This window comes from Geospiza fortis, unplaced genomic scaffold (genome assembly GCF_000277835.1).
Source record: "Geospiza fortis unplaced genomic scaffold, GeoFor_1.0 scaffold112, whole genome shotgun sequence".
Classification (NCBI taxonomy): domain Eukaryota; kingdom Metazoa; phylum Chordata; class Aves; order Passeriformes; family Thraupidae; genus Geospiza; species Geospiza fortis.
The window spans coordinates 14598729-14624511 of NW_005054298.1; the positions used below are offsets into that span (position 1 = coordinate 14598729).

Genomic DNA, 25783 nt, shown 5'->3' on the forward strand with positions numbered 1-25783 from the left:
CCTCACTCATATTCAGTAATTCTTATTTGCTACCTCAGAATCATGTACTGATTTAGGAATGAGAACTCACACATGAACTCTGCAGTCAGATAGTGCTGGTCAGGAACTTGCAATAAGCTACCTTTAGGGAAAAACTACTTGGGCACTCCAAGGTCTATTCTGCAATAATGTGAAATAAGTTTGCAAATCTTGGCACAATGTAACATGCAGATTTGATGCACATGTAAGGAATAATGGTGGAGCAAACAACAGGAATGAGTCTCACTAAGACTTCAGATGACTGCCTTAAAACATAGTACTGAAATAATTAATTATTCTATGGATTCTGACTTGTTGGTTAATTCTTAAAAGCTGCTCACTAATTCTTAAGTAAATTTAATCATTAAGGCAACTCGTGAAATAGTGTCTGCCAACTTGCTGCCTGCCTATGATTACTCCAGAAGAGACACAACATGCTTCTGCCACAGAAACCTCATCCTCTCCCTTTCGAATCCTTCTCTTCATTCAAAGAAGAAGCCCAAGACTAGACAATACAACCAATGCTCTTGGACCTAAATGTGTGGCAGTGGGAAAGCAAAACAATCTGAAAATGAATGCTTTGAATTTAAGAAACTACCAATCCTAAACAAGGGACAAAAAGGGGATGAGATTATTTTAATCACTATACTTAGTTTTCAAAAGTCCATTTCTAGTCTATTCCTCAACAGAGGGGCTACCTCCTTCTTTCTTTCAGAAGGGCATTCCAGCTTACTGGACTGTGAAGAATAGGCAAGGATGATGAATCTGTGTTATCTCTGTACCTTATTCCGGAACTGATGCCAGCCTTTAGGGCAACCTCCTGGGACTGGGCGGTAACTGGGATCGTGTTTCTCTAGTAAGGAGGCATTGTTTTTTTCACAGATGAAGGGCAGTTTCACATTACAGTTAACTGGGTAGTCTGCAGAAATAAAAGTTTAAAAAACAGTTATGGTAATGCCCATCACACTCCAGTGGCTTTCCATACTTTATGACATGACAAAGACCAGTCTGAAGGGAAATCCGTTTTGGTGCAACCACAGTGAACTACTGTGCAATTGAAAGCATTAAAAATAGCAGTAGAGCAGAAGGCAAGCATAAATCATTTATATCAGACAGTAGTACAATATTTCTAAAGATCCAGAGTCTCACTCTTACTTCCAGTATTACCACTTTGTATAGGCAGAGAAAACTTGAAAACAGAATATTATTGAAAAAAGATTTTGTATATGAAGACTAACCTTGTATTCTGGCAAAGAGGGTACACCTAATTGTCAAAAAAAGCCAAAAGGAAACCTTTAACATCTACACAGAGAGCATCTGACCTGCACTGCTTTACACTACTCCTGTAGTCATAAATGGACTGACTTACTGGTCTAGAGCAATTTTTAGCTAACAGAGATGAAAACAGTTCAGCAGCAAACAACTGAATAATGGGGGAAACATGCTTTAAATAGAAATGACAGAAGACAGGAGAAGCCTCTTGTTCTCTGGAGGTTATACATTTTCCTCAACATAAAAGTGTTGAAGAAAGGAAGCAATACACTTCAAGTACCACCAGGAGGCTTTTTCATTACTTTGTCTATGCCTTACAATATGGCTTCAACAGTTAATGGAATTTGTGTCTTCATATACGCACACAGTTGCAAGTACAGAGTTAACCTCCCTAACTAACAGCTCTCAGACAAACTCCAGACCTCAGAATATGCAGCATAAACACAAAAAGGTAGCCACCAAAACCAGATTTCACCTAATTAATTTCTGTTGCAAAAAGAGTGACAAGCTATGATAAAAAATTGTCTTTTGAATTCAGGTTTGCCTCTGGCCATTAAGAAATATTACCATGGCTTCTACCATGGGAAAGTAATAAATGATTCAACAGTCAATCAGATTACCATGAAGAAGCCATTCACTCCTATTTTGGTATCAATCTGCAGTTAATAGAAGAGCTTGGGTAGAACAGTAATGACTACTTTTTTTCTTTTCAAACAAATACAACAATAGGAGAGGGAGTGAAAAATAAAAATGACCTTACCTCTATACCAGTTCTTTCTGGAAATATACCAGCAATCTCTCAGTAATCTATCATGGAAGCGTGGAAATAACTGTAAACTGGATATAAATATTTCAGTTAATCTCCAATCCAATGTGACCTTCATGGAGAAACTCTGATGGCAACAGGGTCAGTGCAAACAAAAATTTGGGTTATTAACTGTTTCTAGATGCCCTACACAAACTAGGCTAGAAATAAATATGTGGTAGGTTCAGCACTTATGTACTGTGCCCAAATTAACTGTGTTGAGATGTGCAGAATGAGATTATTTATCACCATGCTGCAATCACAGCATGCACCAGGACAAGTGAAGGGAATAGGAAATAGCTCTGGTTTTCTTTTCACAATAGTGCATTGCTATAGTATGTTGGAAAGTGAAGGACTTTCCTTGCAAGAAGCTGGTGAATCTTCCCTGCAGCCAAGAAGGGAATGATGCAAGATTTGCGGTGAGCCATCCCAGCTCTACAAGGCTATACTAAAAGTCCTCCAACACTTTGGCATTACCTAACTAGAAGAGTGATGTCTTAAACCAATTTCCTATTCCCTGTTCTTGGGTATTCCTCAATCCTCAGAGTCAACAGACTGGACACTTTTTTTTGGTCAGTCCTCCAAATGTTAACAGAACACAGAAGTTTGCCCAAAACCCCAATAAAAGCATTTCAGAGATCAAGGGAATACATTAGCTACTAGGATCACACATTTCAAGGATTCACACAAGACTAAGATGCCTAAGCCCAACAGCCCAAAATCTAGAGGCTCTGATACACACATAAGAAATGGATTACTAACTCAGTTACAATAAAATTACTATGAATTAACTGCTCTAGTTAACAATTCCTAAAAAGCACAAAATAAAGCTTACAATAAAGCAACCCATAATTATTCTACATACGGTGAATGATAGCTGTAGCCATAACCAATAAACTTCAGCCACCACTTCTGTTCGCTGTTTGATAACTGTGGAAGGAAAGAACAAAACCCAGTATTTTACAACCCACATAGAAAGAGCTTCTGACTCTACCAAACATAGAACAATGTGACAAAATTAGTCACAGAAGTACTGAAACTTGGCAGGTTTTTCTCAGATGCCTTACAAGAATGTACTTTTATGCCATGAACAACACAAACCCCTTCCATAAAGCCTATCAGACCACCCAGCATTTCTAATTAAATCTTCTCACCAGGTGAAAAACTGTATGTTGTCCTGTGCACAAAATTAAGAACTAGCACAATTGTTAATGAAATATTTGCAGACAATGGGATGCTTGCATGATGGGCCTGCTATGACACTTTTTCCCCATTCAGAGAGCTTTGTGTTTTTTTAATGTTGTTAAACATACTTTTAAATTTTAAAATTCTTTTACCAGACTGACATTAAAATAATTCTCTTTTATCCCATCTTTTCCTTTTAAGTACAATTGAAAACCATTCAGGCCAACAGGAAAAAGAAAGAAATTAGGATTAACATTTTCTTATAATGGAAAACTTGGCAAGTAAATTTCCCTGCAAGGGAAAGTAACTGTGAAAACAGATTACACTCCCTTACCTTTTCTATTTGAGATAGTATTGTCCTGAGTTTTGGGTAAGACTCTACAGAGGCTAAATCACTATCATTTTTTTGACAGTAGGAAATAGCTTCCTGGTAGCTCAGGTTTTTATCTGGTACAAACCACAGCTCTGCTCCATCAACAACAAGCGGGGGTCCATGAATTCCAATTTCATCTACAAAGAAGAAATATCACATGAGTAAGAAATGAATTCTGAAATACAAATCTTTTATTTTTCTGAATTTATTAAGGAATCTCAATTTGACACTGGGAAGAGTCAATGCTCTGCATTTTGAACTCTCTCAAAACCAAATTCTATCAGTCATAATCTTTTCTGGAATGAAACAGGCATTGCAGTAGCAATGTAACAAACCCAATAAAAGATATTGAGTACAAACAACCCTGCAGCATAGTGGAAAAATACAAAAGAAGTCAAATTACCTGGTATATACCACTCTGGTGTCTTTGGAGTGCTACCTGTTCAGAAGAAAAAAGGAAAAGTCACCGAATTTACTTTCTAACAAGACTGTGGCCACCAATAATAGAAGTGATGGTTAGTACTCATACTTCTCAGTATTCATGATGGAAAAAAAGGAGAGTGAAATCATACACAGGTTTAATAGTTTAAAATTAGCTGATATAAAATTAATGGGAGTACTGCATACCTCCATTTTACGTATCTGTGGTTCTTTCATGTCTCAAGCATCAAAGTTGTATTTCCACCAGAATCTCACCCCAACAAGAAAGATGTCATCCCAAGACACCTTTTAATTAACAACCCAAATGTAAAAGTCTACAGGATTACATTTCATACTGCATGAAAAAACCTGGATCTGTGCAGATATGCCATGCTATTCTTTTGTATTCCCACTCCTCACTACAATGAGGAGCTAGTACACCTGTTTTACAAGAAGAAGGCTAGTTGACCTAAGGTTGAAGCAAACTGTACGCCCAAAATACTTGTGGTGATTTAGTTAAAAATATCACTAAGAAAGATTAAGTCAAGTCCACAAATGCTGCAACTCAGCGGCTTATATCACCATACAAGAAACCACTTGTTACTTCATGGGACTAGAAACAATATGAGAGCAGTGACACTGCCTCCTCCTGAGGGTCAGTTTCTGATCTAAGTGTACATCTGTTTGTATGTGACATCATGTGACATGTACTGTCCTCTTAGCAGATCAGAAAGGAAACAACAAAATACTGTTTGCAAAGTTTCTATTATAGGGCAATAATTACAACTCATTCTATTAAACTCTTTATACAAACGTATGGATGTAAATGCACTTTACCTTTTGTTATCTGGCAGACCCATTCAAGCTTAGCTTCACAATCAAAAGGCCTGAAATAAAATTCAAGGTCTCTGGCTTCATGGAAGTAAAATCTCCAAAATGATCTCCGTGAAAACTGTGAGGTCTGAGTACAAATAGAAACAGAGAACTGAGTTAGGATAGCAGTGGCCTTTGAAATGTAAAATTAAACTGTAATAAAAAGGTCCTTTGGCAAAGTCAGTGTATTTTATTGTGTTGTTAGTCACACAATTTATTTTGCAAATAAAAGAGCAGCTATAACTTCAACTATAACTCTTCATGTTAGCTAATGCTGTGAAGCAATTACATAAAGGGCTTGAGGTCATTTACACACAAACATCTTAGAAGATTTTTCTAGAACTAATGTTTCTTAGGGTTTTTGTAGTGCCCAGCTTCTCATAGATGCTTATTATTAAATTATCTATTGCAACTCGTTCCCCTGAAATGAATCTCATTTCTGCTGAAAAGAAACCACCATCTGAACTGGCACAGAAACAATCATTCCTATTTAAAATTATTTCTTACAATCAAGCTTGAAGAACTAACTTCACTCTTGCTGCTCTCTCCAGTAAAGAGAATTTTTTATCATTTACTGAAATGGCATGTCTATAACTAGCAGGCAGGAGAGGAAAGTTACTATGTTCACAGCATTCCCTTCAAAGTGCTCTCCTGGGTCTAAAATTTTAGGAGCTCAGTGCTGACCAGGTTCTCAGTCTGGGGTCACAAACACAGGAAACGCAAATGAGGGAAATGGCTGTGAACAGAAGGAAAGGGATGACATTATCCTTTCCCCCAGTAAATCCTAAAAGCAGAGGTGGTTCTATTAAGGTTAAAAGGGGCAAAAAGTCAGATGATACTTCAGAAAAATAAAAGGCTATTTTAAAACTCATGCCATCAAGACTAAATTAAGTATTGAAGAGCTTAATCAGGAATCAAGCTGAGGTCTGACATTTGAAATTAGAAACCAACAGAGAACATACAGTCTATTTCACAAGTAAACAAGGAAATACACACAATAAACACAAACACATGCTCTGTCTACTGCATTCCCCTTCAGGTTCAATTTTTTTCTTAATCTGCAGTTAAGAAAAGCTAGTATAGATTTTTTAAAAGTTACTGGTAGGGCTCTCCGTCCTTTTTTGTTTTAGACTCCATGACACGTCCTTAAGAATTACATGTAATATACAAGAGATCCATAGTATGGCACTATGCAATACAGAATAGCATTGTTACTAAAATAGTTTGTAGTTTAAAAGATTCAAAAGAAGTCCTATGAAAGGTTATCACTAGCATAGCACTTGTCTTATAAAAATACTTAATTAAGGGAAAATTTGTAATAGGTATAGATTGATAAAGGGTACACTACAGCTTTTTCACTATCCTTAGAAAACATCTAAACCTAAATTCAGTTTACAACTGGAAAAAAAAATTTTTTCCAAGTACTTCCAAGTAAAACCACACATTACTAAAAACCTTGAAACTAACCTTTAATGCAGCACAGTCTCTTGTATCATACTCGTCTTCCAGATAGTCGAGTGGCATAACAACACTGGTTACCTACAGGATGAGTGACAGGGTGAAAGAATCAGCATCTGACACTCTGCTGTGGCAATCCCAAGAGATAACCATTCAAACCTGGGGTCCCATTATGTTTATTACTATCAAAATATGTGTTGAATGGCAGCTACTCCTTCAGTTTTGAGTCTCCATGTCTGTTTTTTGGAGGGGAGGAGGAAAAACTCACAATTTCAGACAAATAAAGCAATTACAGTGAGGAAGATATTTTTGGAAAAGTCTGACAACAAGGAGATGAGCTGATAAACCCTCCCTTCTGTTGTGGCATGAAGACACCTTGTTCTCTCCACCATCTCTTGGATGTTTACTACTACATTTCTGTGAAATTATTTTAATATAATGGAGATGGAAATCCGGTTAGCCTTGTTAAAGATACGTTTTTAATTTGAAATCTGCTTGCGCGACACAATCTTCTTCTGAATTATTAATCTGTTGAAAGACTTGACAAATTTTAATTAAAATATTTATCAATTTACTTTCAATTCAGTCCTAGTTGAAACAAATCAGTATGTGACACTTCCTGATTAAAAGTTAACTTACTGGTTTGTTATCACTCCATTGCCAGGTTCCCAAAGAATCGGGACTCCTCTTATTCATTCCAATCCAGACCCATCTGTCATTGCTGTAAATAAACAAGATACAATCTTATGCCAAGCATATGGTTCAGCTCATTTAATAGGAAGACTGACCTATGGCATGGCATTATTTAGGAACAAGCAGCAAAACCAAGGTTTTAGTCGTAGCAGGTCAAAGAGAAAATAGACACAAGGGCTAGGACCTCTTCTGTACAGAAGAAAACTAACTTTTTGTGGGCTGCATCACCACTTCATCAGTTGTCATTTGATATACTGGTCTCTTTTCTTCCAGAATCACAGAGTGTTTATATAGCTTGGTTCCCTTTCTCTTGTCCACCTTGGGCTATCTCCCAAATACCATCAGCTCAAATTCACTCTTCCTCAAACCACACAAAAGCTTCTACTTGAAGAACTGGCATATTTCCCTTAACTTTGTAAGCAATATAAACACACTAAACATGGGCACCTATTTCAATTATGCACCCTCATAAATGAGGTGTAGACATAAATCAGCACCTAACACCACTGACTTCAATGGCTGCATGAACAAGTGGCAATAGAAATTTTAGTCCCATCAAAACTGGGCTTTTTCCTAGATTTTACTTCCTCATTTTTCAAAAGCAGCAGACACTTAAATCTAAAATTTCAGTTATGTTCAAAGATACAAAATTACCTGAAAAAAACAGGTTTACAATGTAAATACTCAAATCTGTAGTAAAAACACTTACAATAATCTTTTGCTTATGAATCTAAAGCTGCTGTAACAAAGTTAAAGGTGCTAGTCCAACTGCAAGATTAGTATTGTACTGCAAAGTCTCAAAGATTAAATTGTGTGCAGCGCTCATAAACTGAACTTCATGATAACTCACTCCAATCCACTACCCTGTCCAGTAAAGTCAATAGGCACTGCTCTGAATGACTGTATCAGCTGGAAGCAGCAGAGGGGAGACAGATAATGAGTTTCTTCTGAAATCACAGACTACATGAAACCCTACTGCAAAAGAGCTGTGAAAAAGGCCCTCTCATCAAGGTGGTCTGACAGCAACAATAAAGCATTGATGCCAAACTGCAGGGCTCCTGTAGAACTGTAACAGGAGCACTGTCCCATCAGGATGCACCAAATACAAAGAAGGAACACAGAACATTTGAGGAAATTAGGAATTTAGGCTATTAACAAGGATTAAGGATTTTCTTGTATAGTCTTCTCAAAGAAAGACAGGGAAAGGATACAATTATTCTTTGTAATATATTTTAGGAGACTAAACCTGCAAGAAGAGAAGTGATTTGAGCAAAAAGAACATCACATCTGAGGGAACCACAACTCAAAAATAAAATTAAACTCAAAACTGGACAGAGACGTTTGACCAGCAGAGGTCAGAGTTTGTAAAAGGCTCCCCAGAAGGTAGTGCTGACAAACTTTGTGATTTGAAGCCAGAACTTGGAAAGTTTATGAAAATTACTTTATTACCGAAACAGCTTAACCCAGGGTTTGTGAGCTAAGTATGTGAAATCCAAGAAGGGCTACAGTACTTCGCTTGGTAAAGTTTCCTTTAGGAAGAAAGTATCAGCCATCAACAGATCTATTTTTTTTTGTTCTTTATTCTCAACTCCAGTAATAGTTGTCTGACACTGGTGAGATAGTATGATCACTCTAGTGTGATTTTATCATATTGATCAATCTTTAGTTTTTCAATGATACAACTAAGGAGTTTTAAAGAGCCTAAATGCCCCATACCAGTGCAGTGGGAAAACTGTGAGCCAAACATTCACAGTTGTCAAACAGCTAAGTGACTTTTGGCTATTTGCCTTTAGGAGTTCATTTTTCTGTGGCTGTTCCTCCAACTAAGAGGTAGAGATGCCCTCCTAAACGTCACCTACAGACTCAGCACAGTTTAAGCAGTCGATCACCACACAGGAGTATCTCCTAAAAAGAAAATTTGAGACACTCATTTTGAAACAATTTGCAGTAATTACCTAAGGCTCTAGAGCAATTTTTCAAACTCTTTCAATTTGTATTTGGCTATTATACAATAAATAAATTCAAAATAAGAAGTGTGCCAGGTCAAGAATTTCTCCAGCTTATCTCCCAATTTACAATCACTAGCCTGCAAACAGAACAATGTTTTCAGCTGGCTGGGCTCTTACACATTAATGTATCTCTTGCTTCTTTTGGAATTGTTCAGACATGACCATGAGTAATTTACTAACTGCTACACTACACTCAACAGTACTTTTAAGCTTCAGTAAAGCCTTCTGATAACCCTCTGAAATTATACTGTCATCTCATCATAGGAAAGAATTCCACCAACTATTTAAGACAAAGATAAATTAAGACTCCCTATTGCAATTAAGCTTGCAGCAAGGAATTTGCTTGTGCTTCACGTATCTGTCTCCTCATTGCAAAGCATTAAAATTCATCCTGTGGACTGATATCAAAATGGATTTTTCAGTGACAGGGTATTCTTTGAGCTATACTCCTGGAACTGTCTCTAAAAACCCAAAGTATCCTGAGTTTTAAACTAAAACATACATGCAATTTGTGCTTTACAATGGACTCCACACTGACACTGAAAAACCCTAAATCTCTAGCAACCCCTGCAGAATACTGCTGTTTTTTCTTTACACAGAGCTAAACATTCATAAAAATCAAATACTGCAGGAGTGCATAAATACAGTTCAGATTGTGAAGGGACTATAAACCTGTAATTTTTCTGATCATATTCTAACTGCCAAAATAGAAAAATATTTTCTCTGTCCTTTATAACAGCTCCAACACAAGATTAAGAGTGATGTTTTTAGGGCTTGTAGGTCAACCTAGTTCTTGACAAGAGGCAAAGTATACATCTGGACCAACTCCTTAATGGCGCAATTTAAGGCACAATTTAATCGAAGGCAGTGCTGGCCTAAAACTCTACATGAAGCCCATTGGGCCACCTTGTTATCCCTGCTATAACAGGCTACTGCACTAGCTAAATCACATCCTGCTAATTACCTGCTTTTGAGTGGAAGAAAAGGGAAGTTGAATTAATGCAATTACTACAGCTTGCATCTCAGCTTTATTGCTGTTTTGGCCATTCTGTTAAGGAGATCTTTTTTCTTTCAAACTCAAGTGTTTGTGAGGCTTTCTAGACTCAAATAAATTACAGCAGCAGAGCTGTTCATATAAAAGGCAACCTGGCTTTCTTTCCAGTAAGCCATCCTTGCTGAAATGTTACTTCTACCCAGTCCAAGATGTTTGTCCTCCTGTGTCCAGCATTGCTGCCACCTATAAGATGCAGAATGCTCACAAACACAGTCCAAAAAGAATTGAAGTAGCTGAACTGGATTTGTTCTGCATGTATCACATCCCTTAAAGCCAAAAGAGGTTATCCTACTTCTTCCAGAGAGGGGAAGGCTGGCAGGCAAATTTTATTTTCCTTTCCAATGGCAATAGCCTGACTTGGCTGGAGCAATTCTGGCTCTTATTTGACTCTAAGGTGGAATCTGAGTAAAGAACAGAATGGACTAGGCAAGCTGCCCTTTTCCTGGTGAACCAAAATGACTCCTGCTAACATTTAAAAACAAACAATTCTCAATGAGTCACCAGAGAACTGTGCAAGGGGAAAAAACCTGAAACCAAGAGAGTCGAGGTGTGGCTCCTTCCCCAAGCTGAAACGAATGCACTGAATGAATGCTTTAGGTTGGAGTTTGCATTGAGTAAATACAGTGAATATGAACAAACTGCATGCCAGCACACTCCAGCAGCTAATCATATCTAATATCACCTTAGCGTGATTTCTCCCTGTTAGCTAAAGTATTTGCCCTTGGTGAAATAATTCACATGGTTTCCTATCTCAAATGAGCTTGATTTTTATATTAACTACCCTTGACATCTGACCTCCAAAATATTTTATGTAATCAACACCTCTGAGTAATTTAAAAGCATAACTATCTTCAACAATTAATCATGTTATCTAAACAAACATTATTTAAAATAACTCAGGCAATATCAACAATGTTGTATTTCAGTTCAGAATGTTCTGAAGTGCTCAGAAAGGGGTTAGCCCAGAAGAAAATACTGTGTTTTCAGTTATATTTGATATGAGCAGTTACTGCAACACTGACTGCAGAGTCAATTTCTACCAGGCTCAATATATTGCCCGGCATTTTAAGTTCTGCTGGAATAATATTGAAATACCAGGACTTATCATCTTTCAGACTACGTTTGAAATTTCTGAACTATGGGAAATGCAGGAGCATTTTGTGTCAACTGACTTCCTGGAAAGAGAGGAGTCTCCACCTTTAAACTCCTAACAGAAAATGTAATTAATACCTCAGACAGTCTTCAAGCTGAAAAGCAGCTCCAAGTACTTGTAGGAAAAGAAAGTGTGACTTCTCTGTTCACATTTCATTGTAGATTAGGTGCACTAAAACTAAATTCGTAATTGCAAAAACATCTAATAAGGTCTGCAGCTAGAAATCATTTGTGCACTGATTTTTATAGTGGGACTTCAGCCAGTTTAGCAAAGGAATCACAAGTGGCTTTTACACAAGCCAAGCTATCTATATATAGAGCATACAAGTTTGGTTTTGTCTCTTATTAACATAAACACTGAGTAATTTTCATGACTTATGCACTTCTAAAAAAAGTTCACTGGTTTCTCAAGAAGGCACCACTTCAGTCATCAGGTCTAAAAATTTAATCACTGCTGTATGCTAGCAGCTTCTGCAATAATCCCGATTTAGTTTGTTGATGAAAAAAGTTACATCACATAACTGGCAGCATTTGAGTTTTAGAAGGCAAAAAATTCTGAAAAAACAGATTGTCAATCAAAAAAACCATATTACACAAGGATCTGACATCACACCAATGCCTAATAAAGCTTTGCAGTGACAGTTCATTTGATTAAAAATAAAGCTTTAAACTCATAAATTATTTAGCATTTAATCTGTTGATACCAGAACAGTCAGCACACCCATCTAATGCCCATATAGTGTTAGTGCAGCTATGCCAAAAGGGATCTGTGCCAACCAGATTGCTGGACACTACATTATTCACATTTTCAAAAGCTAGCACCCAGTTTATTCAGGAAGCATTTCATGAATAAAAATGAGACTTATTTGAAAAACTGAAATAATAACTCATCTCTAAAGAATGTACCAGAAAAGAGTAGGTACATTTACCATCTAGGTGTGCCAAAATTCAACACAGAGAAGGAATAATTTATTGTAACAATAGACTTAGATTTGAGCTTTGAGCATCTTCCATTACATAAATTTCTCCTCCTGTGCTGCCTCTAGCAATGTGAAATATCGGCCCAAGCTGTACTCCCATGACATTTTCCAGCAAGGTAGCTCAAATGCCACATCAAAGTGTTCTGTGGGAAACACAGGTGTCACACACTATCTCGTACTTGCCATTTGTGGTCAGCAGCAGCATTTGCAATCCACTGCAGAATCAAAACTTCAAAACATGGCTAGTTTGTTACCTGATCATTTTCCTCAGGATAGAATGAAGTGCCTTAATTTCTTCTGAGTGGCTAAAACTAGGCAGATGGCCTCCAAGGCCTTCACAGAACCTTTCTGCCTCTTCCCAGGTCCTGGTTCGCAGCACTCTTTCACTATGGAAGAACTTCACAACAGCCAAAATGTCAGAGCAGAAAATGACACAAGGCAGTATTTTTAAAACACTCCTGTTCTACTAAAATATGGCCACCTGAGATTTAATAACTGGTATTTCCATAGGGAAAGAACTTGACTTTTTAACATTTTTTCTTTCAGTTTGCATTACAGCAGCCAGACTCTGAAGTTTAGCTGACAAAATTTATTTCAAACACAACGTATTCCACATGACAGAATTTCTCTGCTTTTCTTTACCAGAAAGATTTTGGAAACCACCAGTCAGCTCATTCCATAACTGCAAGTCAAGTTATAAGTTTTAAGGGATGTTGTTCTTTCAATTTTATGGCAAACCACAAAGCATAATATTCACTTAAACTGGGCTCACTTAAGTGCTGCGCATGAAGAAAGCTCTTGGACACACCCTTGGAAACTTGTATGCATCTGAGGTGCAAGTTTGGCTCGTACACCTCAGCTAACACATCCACTTGATCCCCTTGGTTTCAGTCCAAGACAATTCCCATCAGCTGGATCTCTCTGCACAGACATGCTGCATTTGGTCAACAGCAGTTGTGGAGAATGTGCCAGGGCCAGCTGTCATGTCCATCAGCTATGGGACAGCTATGCTGCACAGCAGCACAGACCTATCCCTTCAGGGTGCTTGCCCACACCCTTGTTATTCAAGCTGGGTTTCCCCACTTTGCTATATGAGCTGTTTACAAGAAACAGTTCATTGCAGACACTGAGTCAAAAAATAATGAATCCAATGAACAGCCTCAGTTTCAACTTGATTTAATTTTTAATAGAAGGGAAAAACCCTGCATTTCTAAATAAAATTTTATTTAAGCTATGCCAGCTAAACAGCACAGCTGCTTGCTTCCACTGGTCACTTCAAAACAGTAAAATTCAACTGAGGCTGAATGTTTTTATATATCCATATTTAAACCTCTCCTACCTCGCCTATCTATACTCTTGGAGTACAGAAAGGAAAAGAGCAAGGGAAGGTGATGCAAAGTGCTTTCCTTCCCTAACCAGGTGTCTGTGCATGCCTGAGGGCAGTAGTACAGGGCCAGTGCTGTTCCCCAGTCAGCTGCCCACAGAAGAAGCACAATGCACCTTCCAGGAATGGCAGAGGATGATGCAGGACAGTATCTACAGGCAGTCAATTTAAATCAACACCAATTCCCACTCCTGGTGAGGAGCACCTTGAAAATGCCCTTGAGAGCAGCTATGCCCACAAAATGTCTGATCACTCACTTCCTCCAAGACAGATATGAGCAATTAACATCAAACAGGAACAACATTTTACCTTGTAGCAGACAAGGCCGGATCCATTATGCCACCCAGGGGGACAGGGATCAGTTGGCTTTGGGAGCACTTCTGGCTCCTTGGGCTTCCCAATATATTTTTTGCAGACAGAAAATGCTTTAGTGGTTTTACAATCCTTAGTTTCCCACTTTCCAAGAGAATTTCCACTGGACATGGCCACACATCCTCCTGAAAACTCTAAAATTAGAGACACCAAAACCACATTTAAAACCATTGGCTGGTTTCCAAAAAAGCCCTGACATAATTGTGAATTACTACTTTATTACATACTTGGAGTTCTGTAACATGGTACTCCAGTGCTTGCTCAATAGAAAAGGACAGTGTGTTTTTAGTTTTCAAACTTACCTGGTTGCATAGAATTCCAGTTAGTGTATGCCACAGCTTCAGGTGTTTCCCCATTCACTGTACCCCAGGAATATATTCCTGACTGGCTGATATCCTGCAAACCGGTCCAGAAGTATTTTTCTTCAACTTTCATGTGCTTTCTAATTAGACTATTAATAAATTCTTGTTCAAATCTGAAAATTCACAGATTAATTTGAGTCAATACTTTAAAGATACCAAACTGCTGAGACAATTTAAAAACCAGGGATATTACATGAGTCAGTTCAAGCAGTCATCCAGGCAGTCCCATATTCAACATGAGGCCAGCAGGCTGGGAATTTTCATGCTTCCAGGAAGGTTTTACATTGTAGGTTTACCATTGTTACACATTTCTAGTTCTTGGCAAAAGCAATTCTCTCTCTAGTTTTTCTTTATAAATCATTAGTTATCATAAAACAGTTTTAATCTCTGATTTTATCTCCAGGATTGTGATGTTAAATTTGCTCATAAATTACAAATGTGCTTTACCTGTTCATCACTGTAAGATTGCACTGGGCTCCAAATGAAACTTCCATTTTATCAATCCTGTAACAGTAGTTTCCATGTCTCTCCCATCCCTGGTTAGAGAACAAAACCCACATTTATACAAAACAACCTAATTTAGGCATTACCTACAGGAGAAAATAAATCATTGCCAACAGTGGCTGGTGCCCACAAGCTGGCACAGCGTATACAAGAAAGAAATGCACTGTGTCGTACACAAGGTCCACTATCATCAACTCTCAGATTCACAGTTGTAAAAAATAATGCAGCCACAGGAATAAAATACACCACTGTTTTAGCTTGCCTGGGCAGAGTCTTCTGACCACTATTGCATTTACAGAGAAACACAAGGGCAACAGCCCAGTCCTATTCAAAACAATAGGAGTTTTCATGCTGTTCCACCAACGCCAGGATTTAAACACAAGGATATTAGGAAGGGATACACTAATGTCTCTTTACTTCTGAGAAAAATACTTGATACTGAAAATGTGTGAACTTACAAAATTTCTCTATTATTCAAACATTTCTCCCCATATTTACACTGAAATTTCAAGAAACATTAATGCGTTAACTCTTTTCTAGCCTAGCAATGCCACTGGCGTCTGAATAGCACAGAAAGCTGTAACTCTATGTGCTGGAAGTCTCTGAAAAGACAGAGTGAAAAGGTCATGTAGAAAGAAAGATAAGGGGTAAACATCTTTCCTGTTGCAAGCAATATGCCTCACAAACCTGAACCAAGTAACTCTGAAATAGCTAGCAACACCATCCCAGGCTAGCTCAAAAGACAAGAGCTTTATTTAAGCCATAGGATGTCGTACTGTAAAAAAACCAAACACAAAAAACAAAAAAAGCCCCCACCTTTATTCAAGTCATAGAACAAAAATGAGAGCCAGTGAAATGCAAGAAACATAATCCCAGTTAACAATCTCTGCATATCCTTACGTTGCAAAGTGCTTATTCTAAATTTTAAAACATAACTTGATCAAAAACAACAGAATGAATGGTGTTATCAATAACATTTCTAATAAAATCAAATTCTTTTAAATAAATAAATAAATAAATAAATAAATAAATAAAACAATCTCTCCTGGGTCCAAACTCATAATACTTTCATCAATAAACAAACTATAATACATCCTGAGTCTGCTTAGAAGAATGTGAAATTTGGTTTATGCTATAAAAATGTCATTTTCAGATAAAATGTTTCACAGACTTTACTGAACGGATGAGAAAGAAATGGAAGTAAAGGAAGTAAGTGATTTCAAGCAGGTTTCAGAGCTAAATGACAATAAAAGAAATAGAGGCTTCCTATTACCTCTTCCAAAGAACAACTTTTATCTGATTTTGTTTCATTCAAAATCTCTCCATTTTTCTTACAAACATATTTCAATTTTTCTTCACAGGATTTGACCCTCCACTGTCCCAGCTGTAAGAATGAAAGAAAAAAGAAATATTTTAAATTCTAACAATCTTTGAATTTCTGTGTTTGCAGGGGCTGTTTCCATTGTGAGAAAGCCAAAATGCCCCCAGTAAACATATTGGGTGGGATGCCCTGGATTATATGCACAGGTACATGTTTGGAAGGCAGAGAGAAAGCTGACACTCATGGAGATGGGAGGATTCTGGATCACGCCCAGAAAGGAAAGAAAAGGTCAGGGTGGTGCCAACTCTCTTAGATCAGGAAGGGAATGGGTGCAGGAGGTGTGCTCAGCTTAATGTGGAAGTAGCTCAGAGACAGCCCAGAGGAGCTGAGCACAAACTCCAGTGCCAGGCTGCTGACACAGGAGGCAAATGCGTGCTCCACTTTTCTAATCAATATACAGGATGGGATACAGCCTGCTTCCTACTCTTAGTGACCTCCTTCCTTCACCAACACCCTTTTTAGAACATTCCATCCTCAGACTGGGTGACCCAAATTGGTCTGGGAGATGACTGAACCCAGATATCCCTTCCTTCCTACCTTTCTGCCAGAGACATGCAAGAATACAGTAACCCAAAATACAGTCTGGCCAACAATGTGTTAGCCTCAGAGTTAGGAGTCATTTCTTCCATTCTTTGCAGAATACAGCTACAAAATTCCAGCTAAATAATTCTAAGAAGTTTGCTTGTAGAAAAATGTATTTTAAAGATTATTCCAGAAATAAGATCAGCTAGCTGCTTTATCCCCCTCCTTGACTTTCACACACACCAATGTTCCCTCTACTACGATGAAAAAATACCAACTAAAAACCAAACTCAGCACTGTATTCCTACCTTGCCTGAATATGACACACAGTTAGGAGTGCTGTTAAAGGGAACTCTTGGTTCATTCTGATCCCAGTAGGTAAAATCCACAGGTGAGTCATCTGACCACTTGAACAAGGTTGGCACATCGTCATTCTTGAGACCCATCCAAATTTCCTCTTCAACATCTGTAATTTAAAATTAGGACATTTTTGTTTCAATATAATATTCAAACTAACAGGAAAGCAATGTGTTATTAGCAAGATAAAATTTTTTATCATACTGTGCAGCAGTATAGTGATACTATTTTTCTTACAGTGAGAAGAGACCATATGTTTGTTATCTCGTTTCTTAACTTATACTCACATGACCATGAGTAAGCTTAACAGAGAAGGAACAAACAGGAAAAAAACCCAACCACAAACAAACAGAAATAACGAACACACAAAAAAGCAAAAAAGCAAAATACCCTCAACCAAATTTAGAGCGTATGCAAAGACATAACATCAAACACTACCGATCTACTGATACTATTTATTAGTTCAGTGACTCAGCAGTCAAAATATTGACCAGCTATCTACTATTCTCTTTGAATGAGCAAATTAAGCACAAAGTATTACAAAACTAGAAGTAGGTTAGCCCAGTAAATAAATAAATTAATAGACTGAACCAGAACAAGTCTAACACAAGGGGCCTGGATCTGCACAGCAACATTCAACACTAGCCTGAGTACAAGCTCAGCTTTAACACCCACACTTAAAAGCTAGAGGTTATGACAACTGTATGCTAGAATGTGGACAGCAGTTTGCAATTTATGGCGTGCAGCACTTGGTGCTTGACCTTTACAACTACCCCAACTCACCATTATGAAGCTTTGTAACAACCAGTTCAACATCTGCTAACGAGTGAATGCTGATGAGGTTACTCTTATTTGCTTTGCACAACTCATCTGCTGAACTCCAAGGTGCCTGGTTGTTTATCAGCATGTAGCAAAAGCCATCGTGGGGGAGCCAGCCTGGATCACAGCGAGTATCCAGGTGTCTCCAAAACTCTAATAATGAAGAGAAATGGAATTAGAGGCTTTTGTTTTACATTGCCTAGTTCAAAGGGTTGGCTTTAAAGTCAGCAGCACCTTGAAAATAGCCAGAATGCAGCAATCAGAATGTGTTCACATCCCTTCAGGGCTCATGAAAGAAAGGGTCACAGCTTAGCCAAACAAACAGACTTCAATGCAGCATTAGAGAACTCATAATATTTTGGGGCCATGAAGTAGACTGAAGGAGAAAGAAGTTAGTGGGAGTGGAAGCAAAAGGCAGGAGTACATTACATTAAACTGGTCTTAGTGTAAGTGAAAGGTTCAAAAGTACTTGTAAGCAAGATTTCAAAAGCAACTGAAGACAAATCAAGTTGATTCATTGCAGGAAAAAAACCACACAACTCAACAAATGCCTAGTTTTAAATATTTTTTCTTCTCAAGATATTCAAGAATTCTAACTAGTTTTAATGGAGGCTGAAAAGGTATATACTAATAGCCTTTCCGGTTCAAAACACATTATAAAATACTCCAACCACAGGAATTCTGTTTTTTAATGAATAAAACACTATATAAACACTGGTAATAACTCTACATATACCACTGAGGAGCCAGAGAACAGACAAGAATTGTTAACTGACAACTAGCTTTCAGAGTATCACTGCAAAATTTGAACCAGCTCAGTTAAATTTAAACTGATTACTATCTCCTTCAAATGCACACACTTCTCCAGGGGAAGCTGGAGAGAACATGCCTTAGCCTGAGATACTCCATACCCCTTCTCCTCAAGAGCTCCCTGTCATTCAAAGACAATTACATTTTACTAAAAGTTTTTGCAGGAGAGCCCTGGGAACTGGATAAGGCCAAAGCATGCATAGAAGAAGAGGTCATGGCCATGGGAAGGGTTGGACATTCAGGTGTAGATAAATGGCCAAAAGCATGGAAACAGTTACATGTCACTGTAAACACTGATGGCCTCTGTGTGTGTGGTGGTCGAGATAAAGGAATTATTATCTTATAAGAGCTGTTATGGGTCCACTAAAGATTACACACTGAGCAAACTACCAACTCTTGCACTCTGATTTTCAGTGCTTGGCCTGGTTTCAGGGGACAGTAAGGTTACCTGACTGCTTCTATTTGAATTCAACAGTTTGATCCAAGACCCAGGTAAATCCCACTTTATGTCAATACACACCAAGAGCAAGAGAAACGGGCTTAAAGCAAAGGTGGAAAGGTTTGGGATGCAACTGCCAGTTCCAGACTTCCACTAATACATGAAAGAAGGCACAAGCCATGGAGGAAAATGTGATGAAAAGGGCAGGACTGCTGCAAAATGCTTTATGTGTGAATGAGAAAGCTGCAAAAAATGAGAACTGTTTGTGATGCATTATCTTGACACTGAAGAAACAGAGTTTGCTTCTGCTCTGCTAAAAAACCAAAGCTGTTGTGAAAATGTTTTGGCAGAGATGCCTGAAAAGGCTTGAGAGGGAAAAGAATGATTCCATAAGTGAACATTATACTTGCATTACCATACAAAACTCAAAAATGCAAACTGTCCTACCTGGAATGTTTGAAACTTCATTGAGCGACTTCTTGCAAGCATATGGAAGCTGAGCCCCACAGGGGTAACTCTGCCACTGCCCTGAAGCAGCATTCATCGCCACACAACTCATCCCATCCAGTGGGGATGAACTCTGCACATCTACAGACAGGAACAAATAAAAACATAACAGCACAAGTGATCACACAGTAAGCCAGTGACTGCTTCTTTTCACTGCTGGTGTTCAATACAGGAGTAAGACTCTGGATAGTATGGCACTTTGTATTTGAAGAACATAACTTGCATCAACTGAGGGCAGCTGTCCTAGCACAGGTCCCACAGAATGTTTTTTTTGAGAGAGAAAGTTTCAGAATCAAGGAATCTTGACTTCTTTTCCAATGTTTAATCATAGAACCAGGAGGAATGTTCTATTTACAATACAAGAAACCCTTGGCTGAGCACTTTCCCAGACTAGAAATATCTCAGGGGAGAGCCATTTTCACAGCCCTCAGTTTCCTTTGGCAGTTCCATTCCACCCCCACTCCAAACAGTTCTGCACTTTCTCTCAATGCTAACCATAACCTTTACCATAACAGAAACCTTAGACAAGGCCCCAGATTTGAAACAGCACAGAGAATAACTTTTTTTGCAGTCTTCAGCTTCCCTTGGAGCCCCTTTCCAATGGAACTTTTTGACTTTCTTTTTCTTTGAGCCTCAATGTAAACCCAAGCTGTGACCTACACAGAGCTCCCAGCTCCCCCTGTACTGGGTAAGTTCAGGCTCACAGAAAAAAGGCTCAGGGTAAATCTCAGTTCTCCATAAAAGAGAATAGAGGGACAGGGTCTTTTCAGAGGGGTAAAGGGAAAGGAAAAAGTAATGGGCTCAACTTGCAAGTATCAAAATTCCTGTAAGGCACCAGTAAGTACTTTCACAAGTACTTTCATGTCTGCCATGACTGCAGATCAAATTATGCCACTGTATCCCAGGATAGTCTGGCTTCTAGCTCTGCATTGCAGTCCTACAGAGTGGTCACGGCTCCAGAAGAAGGTACAGTCAATAGTACAAGAAGTAAAGTTCTTAACCTTTCCAAAAGACAGAGTACATTTGGAAAATCCCACAGAAACTTCTTAGCAAAGTTATCAAAGAAGCAACAGAAACCACTTCCCAATTTTTCACAGAATTCCAGTCTCAGCACTGTTCTAGAAACTAAAGGAAAAAAGAGAATTCCACTAAAAAAAAGCTCAAATTCAGCTTGAATGACAGAACAACATTAGCTTCAATATCCTTGACTATGACTCTCATATACACAGAGATTCATAAAATATTTGTGAGAACATTACAAATTCATCCTAGAAATTCCAAATCGTCTCACTAATCTTACCAGCACCTCTGGAGTAATTAAAAAAGATTTTTCAAGGGTTTTATACTTCTTTCATCTTCACCTTGAAATTTAGGCAACCTTGAAGTTTAAAAACCCAAGTTAAGCTTCTAAGTAATATCAGCCCTTGCATGAACACAAACAATCAGAATATCTGAGGGAAATCAGTGTCATTTTGTCAGTGGGAGGAGAAATTTAGCAGCTAGGAAAGCTGTGGATACTTTACTAAAATGGACTTCAAAAATACTATTTAAGTTTTACCTTTTTAGAGATTTATTAACCTAATCAGCTGTAAATATAAAATGAGAACAGAAAGATTTGCTGGCTAGGAGGAAAAGATGCTTCTGAAAGTGGAATGAGATGGAAAAAAATTAATACTAGTTACTGTTGAGAATATTGTCAATACCATCAGAAATATCAGTACCTGGATGCCAGTTGAGAAAATTCAAAGGTTTGTGATCTGACCACTGCCAACCACCAGAAACATCCAGTTGATTTAAGCCAATCCAGAAGATCTCAGCAATGTCATCCTTGCCTAGAGATATTTTTTGTAAAAGAAAACAATTAGTATAAAATGCTCATCCTTTATTGGTCTCCTTTAAATTGAAAATGCATTCTGAAATGGCATGCATTTCAGGAAAGAAAGATTGTGATATAATTGGACATGCAAACTTTCTTGAATTGAGGAGGAATTAACCCACACAAGCCTTCCCTCCCAGGGTCTTCAGGTGTTTCTCCTTTGGTTTTATAGTCCCAAAGGCACTTGATTACTGTCTCCAGGTTACTCTCCTGCTCCCATCAGGGAGGACAATTTCATAGCAAGAGAGTAACGCATTGCTAAAACAACAACTGCCACTCTGGTCTGTATTTAAGATTTTGGGGATATTCCTCATTAACAATATGAACAACACCTAACTGCTATAAGGAAATCATACAAACAAATTTATATAACTCCCTAAAATGAGATTAGTACCTTAGTTTTGCTACACAAATGAAAGCCAAAATATTTGAAGTACAATCAACTTTTGACCCAGAGATTTAGAACAGAAACTAAAGTGCTGCCTCCACTTTATAAAGATTTCCCAGTATTCATATGTGAATAATTACACCTACCTTGTATGTAACTTAATTCAGATGCATTTTGGATGCTCAGTAAATCTCCTCCTTGCCTTTGACATGAAATATAAGCTTCCTTCCAAGAAAGAGCAGACTGTGTATTAAACTGGTAGCAATTTTCAGACCCTGGATCATGTTCCCAGCTATCATGACAACCATCCTCTGTTTAAAAGAAGCAGAAGGTACTTGTAACTACAACTATGCAGAAACATTATGAAAGTTTCAAAAGAAAAGATTTTGAATATAATATGTAGGGTCTAATGGTTTTTATATTGGTCATCACTAATACTTGCAGTTTAAGCCAATGCTGCAACAGTAAAGCTTTTACACAGCTTAACAGCCACACAAAGGTGGAGCTGTACATCAGAGAAGTGACAAAATGCTTTTAGGATGTCTGTTTAGAAACCCAACGTGCCTGGCTGTAAGCAGATTCCCCATTTTCCATCTCGAGAATAATCTTCAGAAGTGGCGCACCATTTGCCGCCCGTGTGAGTTTCATCCTGGATGCAGTCATGATGCCAAACCTTGTTATACAGAAAGGGGAACTCACAGGGTCTACCATAAGAGTTGCCATCTTTGGTATAAACCTCTGCAGAGAAAAAAAAAATATATATATAAAATAAAGAAGTAAATACATTGCCCTTGCTAGCCATGGACAGTACAGCAAATCAGTGTTATTGCTTGTACAGACACAGTTAACCTAAATGTGTGCAAATCACACTTGTGGTCTTAAAATATCATATCTTCTTGTTACAGATAATATACAACAATGCCAGAACTGAAAAACAAAATACATTGAGAAATATTTTTCTGTACATTTTCTTCGGAGAAACAGCAGAAACTTGTCTCCCCCATCCTGGTAAGTTATGGATAATTCATTGTCCTATTGAAATCCAGATGCTTTGCAGAGTCCTACAGAACAAGGACTTTTAACAATCAACACATACAGGAGAGGGAAAAGGTAAAGACATTTTCACCACTTCTTGCATCAAGCATGAGATTTCAGACAAGACAAGCTTCCATGGCAAGTGCACACACTACCATACCAAAGCTCCCAGCCCAGCAGGCTGTGAGCTGGCAGCATGCTCTGAATTTGACAGTGTAGCCTACCAGCAAAGAAAACATCCTCAAACCCTGCTAACAGGAAAATTCCCATCATGGTGAGGAGGACAGTGTCAGTTCTGATAGAAGGTGGCTGGTATTTCATAATTAAATAGGTTTGCACTGAAACATGGGGCAGGGGGATTTAAACCTGCTAAGAAAGCCACTCAGTAACACAACTTCCGCAGTTGCGCTGTTATTTTTTATTAAAAACCTTTAAAGTTTCTCTCTACAGCACAATATTCTGTTGCTTTAGTGATCAATCTTTTCACATAACTAATTTGAAGAACTTATTGGCTCAGACATACTCAAAAATCCCTTAACAAATAAAATAATCTTCAAAGTGCAAACTTACTTACCATGGTAGGGATACCGACATATATCACTGGAGGAATTGTTGCTTTTCCACTGATCTGTTGCATTTATGCTTGCAGTCACATAGTTATTCATGATAGTTACTTTGTACTGAGATGCACCAATGATGGAAGCATCAGCACATCGCCACCACAGCATCAATTCTGAGTTACAATCCACCATTTTCAGGCGAGACACTGATTTGGTGAATATATCAAGTCCCAGGCACTGGTTGGACCCCAGGTGAAAGAGGCGATTCTGGGATACCCATTTCCATAAAGCTTCACTCGTGTCCCTGCAGTCATCTAAGACAATCAGCGAGTTTTTAACCTGCATGCACTTGTTCTGTTTGTCATGGCGAATGGTAAAAGCATCATTGCCTGTATAAGAACAAACATATGACTATGATTCAGTATCGTTTTCACAGGAAGCTCATTTTTAAAAGGGTAATCACATTCTGAGCAATGCTTTCAGAGAAGTACAACTGCTGTTAGTATGTAAAACCCCCTCTTTTGTAGAAGCCACAGTGAATTTTCCTGCTCTTTAGTGAGTCTTAACTTCTTTGGAAAAAGACCTCTTTCCAAGTCTTTATAAAAATGAGACTTCTAAATCCAATTCTAGTAATAAGAATTCTTCCTCTATATTGAACATATACTGATTGCATCAGCCCCTGATTAATTTGCAAGCTTACTAGGTAAAGAACCTTGTCTTCATGCCTATCTGCAAACACAGTAACACACACAACAGACACCATAAAATATAATTAATTATAATATTCACTTACTGAGCACTTTTTTTCTAAACTGTGTATCCTATATGATACACAGCATGAGAAGTTTACATTTGAACCGGTTTGTGGGTGCAGCTTCAGAACCACTAAGTTAACTAGCACTGCTTTGAGGAGAAAGTTTTAGGAGGAGGAATATCCCACCAAAGATAGCACACAAGAGATTAGGAGTATAATTTTAAAAATTATATAGGGACCCTAGTTTCATTTTCAGTTGTGATGAGGTTCATTTTCAGTTCCGGCGGAGCTTGTGATTAAAAAGAAAAATTAAAGTTAATAAAGCAGAGTATACCATTTAAAAGGTATACGGATTAGCCTACTAAGAAAGGCTAACACCTCTGTCAGTATAAGAACACTTCTTACAAGCAGCAATAGAAAAAATGCTATGAAAAAATGCCCTAAAACTATTTCTATGCCACAATAAAGATGGCTCCACAGTAGAGAACTTTCACTAATCAGGCTGAAATGGACCGTGGCCATACCAGACCCACAGGGATATTATTCTGCTGCTTAAATAAGGAATCTGCTGAGTAGTATTTTGTATCTAATAGTAATGCACTGTCGATCACATTCCTACTGCGTTTTTCTGTTTTGACTTCCTAATAGGTTTGGCTGAACAGGAAGGAAAATATTCAGTGATGTTAATGCAGTGAATTTTACCACTGCTTCCCAGTATACCCATGAATTTTCCACTCTGTAAGTGCCAAACAGTGTTTAAATAGTACCTAGCTGATCACACTGTAAGCCACCCACCTACTAAAGTGAATTTTTTAAGGAGTACACCAACTCCAACCAACTGTCCCTTTCATCCTACTAACTAAGACATTTTAACAACCAAACCTGCTTTCATGGTATCCTTTAACCCTGCGCTTTATCTGCTTTTGCTTTTTTTCTTCCCTCACGACTTTCTTCCTCTTTTTTATTTCTTGTAACAACTTTTTAGCCTCTTCTCACATCTTCTTTCGCTTCTTCCTCCACAACCCTCATGCTAATGCCAAATGGAAAATCACTTTTTAAAATTTCCCTAGAAAAACTGCTGATACTGTCTCACCAAATCTCTCTGGCAGCAATGTGTTAATAATTACTCCAGTTCAATACTCTGGCCATGAAGTTTTAGTGACATCTTCAGCTACCAACCTGAGCCTGTTACTATCATAGAATATAAAAAAATACGTGAGGTGCAACTTCACGAAGAGCTCAGCTTGTTTCCCAGAAGCTCTGACTGGGCTAGCGGCTGTGCCTTTCAAGAATTTGCTCAACGTGAAACTTTTCCACCTGCTTCCTGCCGGGAAAGACGAGCTCCCTTCTCTGTCTCGCTGCGCACACAGCGGCGGGTAACAGCGACGGCGGAGCGCGCTGCCGGGAACTGCCGGGGCTCG

At 38.2% G+C, this 25783-nt stretch overlaps 1 protein-coding gene across 1 annotated transcript in view; it reads right to left on the minus strand.

Moving 5' to 3' along the window:
- Positions 1 to 25783, minus strand: part of LY75 (lymphocyte antigen 75) — a 44708-nt gene that overhangs the window by 17701 nt on the left and 1224 nt on the right. The window contains exons 3-22 of the mRNA XM_014307333.2: positions 23623 to 23997; positions 22578 to 22751; positions 22160 to 22324; positions 21471 to 21581; positions 19690 to 19830; positions 17958 to 18146; positions 17126 to 17283; positions 16188 to 16298; positions 14858 to 14946; positions 14351 to 14523; positions 13986 to 14182; positions 12547 to 12689; positions 7044 to 7125; positions 6414 to 6485; positions 4911 to 5034; positions 4057 to 4092; positions 3615 to 3790; positions 2961 to 3025; positions 2051 to 2127; positions 801 to 937 (exon numbers count right to left, since the gene is read on the minus strand). Of these exons, the coding sequence (XP_014162808.2) occupies positions 801 to 937; positions 2051 to 2127; positions 2961 to 3025; positions 3615 to 3790; positions 4057 to 4092; positions 4911 to 5034; positions 6414 to 6485; positions 7044 to 7125; positions 12547 to 12689; positions 13986 to 14182; positions 14351 to 14523; positions 14858 to 14946; positions 16188 to 16298; positions 17126 to 17283; positions 17958 to 18146; positions 19690 to 19830; positions 21471 to 21581; positions 22160 to 22324; positions 22578 to 22751; positions 23623 to 23997 (2795 nt within the window). The remainder of the gene's footprint in view (positions 1 to 800; positions 938 to 2050; positions 2128 to 2960; positions 3026 to 3614; positions 3791 to 4056; positions 4093 to 4910; positions 5035 to 6413; positions 6486 to 7043; positions 7126 to 12546; positions 12690 to 13985; positions 14183 to 14350; positions 14524 to 14857; positions 14947 to 16187; positions 16299 to 17125; positions 17284 to 17957; positions 18147 to 19689; positions 19831 to 21470; positions 21582 to 22159; positions 22325 to 22577; positions 22752 to 23622; positions 23998 to 25783) is intronic.